The sequence below is a fragment of the Trachemys scripta genome, chromosome 12, assembly GCF_013100865.1.
Source record: "Trachemys scripta elegans isolate TJP31775 chromosome 12, CAS_Tse_1.0, whole genome shotgun sequence".
Lineage (NCBI taxonomy): Eukaryota > Metazoa > Chordata > Testudines > Emydidae > Trachemys > Trachemys scripta.
The window spans coordinates 19,986,508-19,994,466 of record NC_048309.1 but is presented as its reverse complement, the minus strand read 5'-3'; the positions used below and the strand labels follow the sequence as shown (position 1 = coordinate 19,994,466).

The 7,959-nt window shown below is 54.0% G+C and overlaps 1 protein-coding gene across 1 annotated transcript; it reads left to right on the top strand.

Moving 5' to 3' along the window:
• The first annotated feature begins 240 nt into the window (after nucleotides 1-240).
• Nucleotides 241-6,089, top strand: LOC117886308 (antileukoproteinase-like). The gene is made up of 4 exons (XM_034787994.1): nucleotides 241-374; nucleotides 2,343-2,486; nucleotides 4,390-4,536; nucleotides 5,663-6,089. Exons 1-4 carry the CDS (start codon nucleotides 272-274, stop codon nucleotides 5,665-5,667), a joined length of 399 nt encoding a protein of 132 aa, XP_034643885.1. The 5' UTR covers nucleotides 241-271; the 3' UTR covers nucleotides 5,668-6,089.
• The last annotated feature ends 1,870 nt before the right edge of the window (nucleotides 6,090-7,959 follow it).

Below are 7,959 nucleotides of genomic sequence, written 5' to 3'. Positions count from 1 at the left end.
AGGCCATTGTCCCAGGCGGCTGATGAGTAATATGGTGAACTCCCTATTTCTGCCGGGGGCAAAACCTCTCAGAAACTAGGCAGCTACTTTGTTCTTGCCCAAGAAGGGGTGAGGCAGACACGTGCACCGGCTCATGAAATGGAAGGGGAGGAAGGTCAGGATGTTGAAAGGAACCCAAATGCCTCCTCTCCTTCCCAGCCCCACCCATCTGAGAGCTTAAATCCCAGGCTGGCTCAGCTATGGGCATTCACACCTGTCTCCCAACAGCACCATGAAATCAGCGGGCATCTTCCTCCTTGTGGGGCTCCTCACCCTCTGGATGGTGCTGCCGTCTTGGTCTGGCACAATCTTACCTGTGCAACAAATCCCCGGAGGTAAGTGCTGAGAACAGCTTCTGCCAGCTCTACCCAAGGGGCAGCAGGCTCCAGTCCCATGGGAGGCCAGAGAGCAGGGGGCTCTTCAGGCTGTAGTGAGTGGTCCCCTCCCCAGACAGCACTAACAGGGCTGCTCTCTATACTGACACTCAGCACCTGACATTCTGGGATCACAACTGCTCCTGCACCAGGGAAAGGCCACCTCACTAGCAGGCTCTGTTCGGGATTTTATACCGTTCAGCTACTGAGCCTGAGAAGGCACAGAGACCACAGAGTGAGGGTCGCTGCAGTAGGTGCCGAAGTTGCAGTTTCTTCCTGTGAATTTCATTAGATCGGTTCGGTCTGAGCCTGCTCGGCCACTGAGGGGTTTCGTTGTGGAAAGGTTCACAGCCAGACACCCCAATGCATCTCCGTGTAGCCTCAGTCAAATCCCCACCTGATGTACAATGAAGTCGACAGAGCGAAGCGACACTGGTTTGCCCCAGCTAAGGCGCTGGCCCCACCTTTCCTGAGCAACGCAGCAAACTCCCATTCTGAGTGGTCAGGACCTGCAGGCTCTGAGGAGTTGCAGCCAGAGCAGCACAGGCCATTCTCATGAGAAACAGCAGCCGAGCCCCCCTCCAGGCTGGGAATTAAATGGGTAATTAAACACCACAGCTGGGTAGCAGGGGTCTGGAATTACAGTGTCCAGAGGATTGGCTAGAGACCTGCCTGGGTTCTTTCCCTCCCTAAATCTCATTTCCAAATGGTGAGGCTTCAGTCACTCACGCCTCAGCAAAGGGGGCCCGATTCCCCTGCCATGCCCCATTTATAGTCCTGTGCCTCTTCTGTCCATGCTGACATAGCAGCAGTTTACACCTGCCTTGCAGAGCTGTGAATGACACATGACGTGCCTGGCAGGGGAGGATTAGGCCCAGGATAATTCAGCAGAGGCCTTTCAACCGACAGCAGAATTTCACAGAGGCCAGACTGGTCCCCCCACAGTCTGCACTCTGCCTGATAGCAGGTGCCTCTCACTGCAGCTCAGCATGCTGCCCGGCATTACAAGGTGGTGTTTATACCGTGCACGTCTTTCTTGCACTGAAACCTGGAACCTGCCCAGTGATCACTGTTTGGTGCCAGAGGTTCAATCCCCCTAATCGTTGTCAATCAGACAGCCAGTGTGTTGGGGAAGAGAAGTGCTGTGACACCGGCTGTGGATTGGGCTGTGTTCTAACTCAAAAAGGTACCTGCCTCATTGTTTATAGTCTGTGGGTCTTGGTTCCCCAGGGAGCTCTCACCCTGTCCCTGCTGAGCCAGGGACAGTATTTCAGCCTTTAGTAGGCAGAGATGTTCGTGCCAGGGACTTAGTCTGATGCAGTGAAACCTGGACCTGCCCAGTGATCGAGAATACCTGTCTCAGGGTAGTTCCTCCTAATGGGGGTGTGATTAAGATCCTGAGTGCTCCAGCACTACAAAGTGCTGCATGTCCATGTGTACAAAGGCTTGCCTCCCGCCCAACCATGGAACCCTGCAGGGCCAGTATTTCCAAACCTACCACCTTGCTTTGCAGTGAGCTCATCACTCCCTGTCCTAGCCCAGCGGGGGGCGGGGAGGGCAGGAGTGTGCTATGTGACCCAAGCAGGCCTCTCCCATCTCCCTCACTTTGACAGGCGCCACTCATTTTAGTCCCAGTGGTACCTGCCTGTCACAAACGTGGCATCCCTGCTCCTTGTTGAAAGTTATTTGCAATGAGGAGTGATGGCACTGGGGTTACAGAGAGAGTCACTGGCATTAAGGGGATGAATCCCACAGAACTGCAGCTGTCCTGCAGGAATCATTTGCCTGTGTCCATCCTTTTAGGTCTTGGCAGGGTGAGAGATACAAGGGAACTGGAGCTGAGCACTCAGCAGGCAGAGATCAGTGCCTGCGGCCTGGCTATTATCCTGTTATAGAAGTTTGTTTATCTTGCCATCTCCTCTCTTGCAGAGAAATCCGGGACTTGCCCAGTGGTTACTGTCCGGTGTCTTATGATAAATCCTCCCAACCATTGTGATTATGACCACCAATGTCCAGGGCCCAAGAAATGCTGTGAAACTAGCTGTGGGAGAGTTTGCGTCCTGCTTCAGAGAGGTACTGGTCTCAGTGTAACTGCGTCACCTTTAATCTGATGATAGGAGGCTGCAGCTAAATGTATCTGGGGACCTCAGCCCAGATCTCCAGGTGTTGGGTTTTCAGTCACTGGACCCCAGAGTTCACAGAGCATTTGGGCAGAAGCGTCTCAGATAACGGCGAACTCTCTGGGACGAGCTGCCACCAGTGTCTGGTATGATGTCCCCTCTTAGTGGTAGGGTGACCATACGTCCTATTTTGGATGGGACAGTCCCTTTTTTAAGCCCGGACGTCCCGACTTTTTTGGCATAACTTGGCATTTGTCCAGTTTGCTCTTGCCAGCTGATGATCAGTTGGCAAGAGCAAACAGGATAAATGCCCAGTGGTGGGCCTCGAGCTGTCAGCCTGCATGCTTGGGCCAGGCCCGCATGCGACGGGGGCTGGCGTCTCAGGTTAGCCCTGCACGGTGTCCTGTTTTCCCCTTTGGGAAATATGGTCACCGTACTTAGTGACAAACTGGAGGAGTTCAGATTCAGGGAAAAACAACTGACAGGATCGAGGGTTGGCTGAGGGGGAAGAGGTGGAAAGTTCAAAATCCATAGAGCGTGGCTGGGAGATCACTCAGTGAGGATGGGACCTCTCTGCAGATACTCACGGGGTGTGGGCCCCAAGGGAGGAGAGGACACGGTTAGGGTGTCACATGGGATGGGGGATGGCTAATGGGGTGAGATGAAGATCAGGAAGTTTTCAGGTGAACTTTAGAAGAATCTTCCTGGCTGTGGGATGTATCAGGCTGTGATGAGTCTCCCAAGAAGAGGTGGGAAGCCCCAGGGCCAGTCCTAAGGGAGGGAAAACAGGACGGTCATCATAGGTGCTGTACCTAAGTGCCATTCCGCTATTTTTTTGACTCTGCTGATCGGCTCGGGGGGGGGAGAGGGGGCATGTTGTGTGAGCTGGGGGACAGAAAGTGCTGAAAGCATTTTCTGCTCTGGCCAGAAAAATGGCTAGGGCCACTGCTGGGGAGCCCTATTGCTTGGGACAATTAAACAAGTCTGGACACATCTCTGGTCAATGTAGAGTAAGGAACAATCCTGCCCTGCCCGGGGGTCTGGGTTAGACGGGACCTTACAGGGATTGTCTGTCTCTAGGATTCTGAACTTTCCCTGTAGTAGCAACAGGTAAGTGCTGACAGCTCCTGCCCCAGCCAGCAGCCCAGGGCACCAGACTCACAGAGGATAGAGAGCACTGATGGGCACAGGTAGCTCAGCTGGTTGCAGGGTGGGTCCCAGTTCTTATTGTCCCTCCATGGCAGCAGCCAGAGAGGCCCAAAGGATCCTTTCTTTGGGCTCTGGACTGAGATCACTTCCAGCCCATGAAAGGGGCTACTCCCTTTAGTCACCTCCTTGACTTTGTGCTTCCCACAGGGTGGAGCATGACCTGTCAATCAAACTGAAAGGTATTTGTGACAGTATTTAACCCCTTCAAGGTGGCAATCATGTTGGGTTTAGAAAGGAAATGCCCCTGGCAGCTGGATCTGGGAGGTTTGGCCCCAGGGCATGAGCCTGGGAAATGCACCTAGACAGCAGGATGGAAGCAGGGGGTGTTCACAGGTTTGCATTTCTCTTCAATGGACAACTTGTCTGTTTCACCTGCACAAGGTGTTAACAAGCCTGTGGAGAATGCAGACTACAGATAGCTGAGGCACAACTACTGCAGTTATGCCCCCCTCACCCGCTACTTGCAGCATAACACACACTGCAGCCTGCAATAACCACGTGGCCTCTGAATTATTATTATTTCAATAGGTATTTTGGGGGATCCTTTGTGCTGGGTGCTGCACAGATTTCATTGTCCCTGTCCCAAGTAGCTTAGAGCTGACATTATGCTTTGCTAGATTTCTTTATGTGGTGATCTTCTCTTACAGGGAAACCTGAAACCTGTCCAGACATCATCTTTAAGTGCGCTATGTACAATCCCCCAAATCGCTGCCACTCTGACCGTCAGTGTCCAAGATTCAAGAAGTGCTGTGAGACTTTCTGCGGGAGGGCCTGTGTTTATCCTAAGGGACATGGTAAAGATCCCAGCCTGATCCTCTCTTTGGGCTCTGGACTGAGATCACTTCCTGCTCCAGCTGGGCTGCAGGGCGCCTATGGGAAAGGGCATTTCAACCCATGGCTTCCAGCCGAGATCAGCTCTGATCAGAGCTACCTCTGGAGGCCTCACCATTCTGGCTGACTAGGGAACAGGCTGGGTACTTGGCACCTTCCTACACGCCTTTGTATGAATATGACTTTGTGGTGTCACAAGACAACAAAAGTTGGGTCCACCTGGGCAACAGGCAGAGGGGATCTGGAGGGATTCAGTTTGAGAAGCTGCATTGGGAAATCTATGGGATGGTGTGTCTGGGGCCAGAAAAGGAGAAGGCGACATTATTGATTGGGTTTGTGGTCCAATGCCCAGGCTGTCTTTAGATAACACCTCCCCTTGCCCCACCCACAAGCCTCATCCAGGATCTAGAGAGGACAATGATGTTGTGTGTTTTGTTCTTTACAGAAGAGTCACACAATGAATGCACAACATGGGCACAATGAGGACCAATAACTATGTTTGCTAATGACATCCAGTGTGCCAGGCCTAGCTACATACACCCACGGCAGCTCTGGCAGGGTTCTGGGGGCTTCTCAGACATACACGCGACTAAAGGGCTTGCAAACAATTTAAAGGAATACTACCCAATTCCTGTTGACTACAAGTGGAAGAGGCAGGGAGATGATAGCAGGATGCTCCCTTGGGCAGGGAATGGGGGATTAATGCTCTCTCACCCCAGCTCCGTGGAGATAGGAACAGAGTCCAAAGGGTCTGCATGGGGAGATACTAACATGGAGAGCTTCCTCTGCCAAGCAAGTTCGCTCAGGATTCAGTGCCATCCGAAGGGCAGGAAGTTTGATCCCGCCCCCCCATCCATAGGGTAACTAGGCTTTGGGGATACTGTGCTCCTTCTTGGGGTCCACTGATTTGGCAGGTGGAAATCTCCCCCCACCCCTCCGTATCCCAGGCTGGGACAAGGCCATGGCAGCTGCAGGGCTGGGCTGGACCAAACTGGGTTGTGTTCATGGGAGCTGGGGCTGAACCAGAGGCTGGGTTTGCACAGCCCACGATTTCCTATTGAACCCGCTGATCATTTTCCCTTTCTCCAGCATAACTTCCTGTGTCCCAAGGGCGTTCCCAGGAGGAGCCAAGACACCAGCTGATGTGCCTGGCCTCGCAGGGGTCCCACAGACCAGCCCTAGGATATCAGCTTGCACAATGCCTGCAAAGCACCTGCACTCTTAATCCATCTAGTCTTTAGCACCAACCATGCCACATTGTTGTCACCTGTCATGGGGCTGCCATGGAATTTCAGATCCTGCCCGCCTAGCACAGAGAGGACGGGGCTGAGGCCTCATCCCGTGAGGGACCTGAGGAGCATGATTCACAGTCCCTGTGCAGCGGCTCTTTCCCTGCAGTCAAGGGGAGGCTTTGGGCAGAGCTGGGGGTCTCTTTCTTCTTGCCCTGACTCTGTATAATTTGGTGTCCCTGGCACCTCGTGCACTGTAACAAATAAAGAAGCTTGTTGTTCACATAGCAGTTTGTAACCTGTGATTCTGGTCACTCCATCTCCTCCTCCACCTGCAGGTTCCTCCCCTCACTGCCTCGGCCACTCCTGTCTCATTGGTCAGGCACATCCAGACCTGGCCTAAGCTCTTCTCCCCCTGGTTTCTTGATGGAGGCTCAGATGTTTCCTGTCTGTGTGTGTGAGGGCGATTCTACCCCTCTGCCACTTCTCAGGCCCCCCTACCCCCTCCAGTGAGCTCGGAGCCAGGACCCTAGCACTGGTCCAGGCTCTTTCCCCAGGGAGCAGCCGATGTTGGTTTGGGATGTTGATCCGTCTCTTTCTAAGAAACCCTTTGGGACCTTTAAAACAAGGCAGAGAGGCTCTGAGTGACAGCAGCGTCACGGCCCCCCGAGCGTCTTTCCAACATAGGGAATGGGGAGCTGCCCCTCACAGGGTGGGCTAGAAGCCACTTCGCTAATGAACTGAGTCCCCATCCCAGGGCCTTGGAGCGATGCACTGAGGCTGGGTTTGGCAGATGTGCCACTGAGCTGCCAGGGCTGCCCATCCTGCCCTGCACCGCCATAGTCCTGAATGAGACCTTAAATCCAGCCTGGCTCCTGACCACACCAGGAAGTCAGTGAGTGTCTTCCTCCCTTGGGGGGCTCCTCAGCCTCTGGGCTGAGCTGCTGCTAGTGTCTGGTACAATCTCACTGCTTAGAGCTTGTCTACATGGGAAACTTTGGTTAAACTGATATAGTTATATAGCTGTGGCCCTGTTTATAGCCCGACACCTACCCCACAGTCAGCCACGGTCCGAAGGGGCTGCCTGGGGGAAACACTAGAACATAGCTGTACGTTTGAGCCGTTCCCTCTGGATTTAGTGCCACCCCCAGCGCAGGCTGTTCTCTCCTCTTACAGCGGTTACAGTGCCATCTTTCCCTCCGCCCCAGGGTCACTCGGCTTTTGGGGTGCTGCACCCCCTCTTTGGCTTTGGGGATTTGGCAGGTAGAAATCTCCCACCCTGTATCCCAGGTTGGGATGAGGCTGTGGCAGCTGCTGAACCAGCCTGGGGGGCGTTGGTTGGGGCTGTACCAGGGGCTGGGTTTGTACAAAGCAGGATTTCCATTTGGCCCCTCAGATCAATTTCCCTTTCTCTAGCGTAACTTCCTGCTTCACGGATGGGCTGAGGGTGTCCCCAGGAGCAGCCATGACACCAACTCAAGGAGCCCTCAGAAGTCATCCTGCACAAGGCCTGCTCAGAGACTCACTGATCTAGGCTCCCTAATGGGCATGGGGAGAGGTGCCAGACATTTTGGAGGAGCTGAGGGTGGGGCGGTTCTCTGATCTGTGACCTTGTGGGGGCCATCTCACACTTTCCACCTCCCTCCTTTAGCATCAGCCACACACACTATCTCTCCAGGGTATTACTGCCTGTAGGCTAGGACCCTGCGCAGGCAGCTCAGAGCGAATGGGAAGGCCTCCTGCTGGGCTGTTCTTTAGCAGTCTGATTCCCAGTCCCTTTCTGAGGGCTCAGGGATTAGGGGAACTCTTTAGGTGGTGCTGAGGGAGGGGAGGGGAGCTTCTATTTCTTTTTTCTCTCACTCTGTGTAATGGAGTTTGGCTGGGGCATTGGCCATTGTAGCAAATAAAGACACTGGCTCACGCAGCAGCTTTGTGGGTCAGGTGACTCCTCTTCCCAGACTCTCTCCCCTTCCACCGCTCCCTCCCACCTTGGGCATCAGGCGGATCCGGACAGCACACTGTCAGCTGGGAACGCTGGGACTGAAAAATCTCCAGTAGATTCCACTTCTCCCTGCTGGGAGCTCTGTTGTCTCCTGGGCAGGAATTCTCCACCTGATGCTGCGTCTCAGCCCCCAGTGAGCTCAGGATCCATAACAG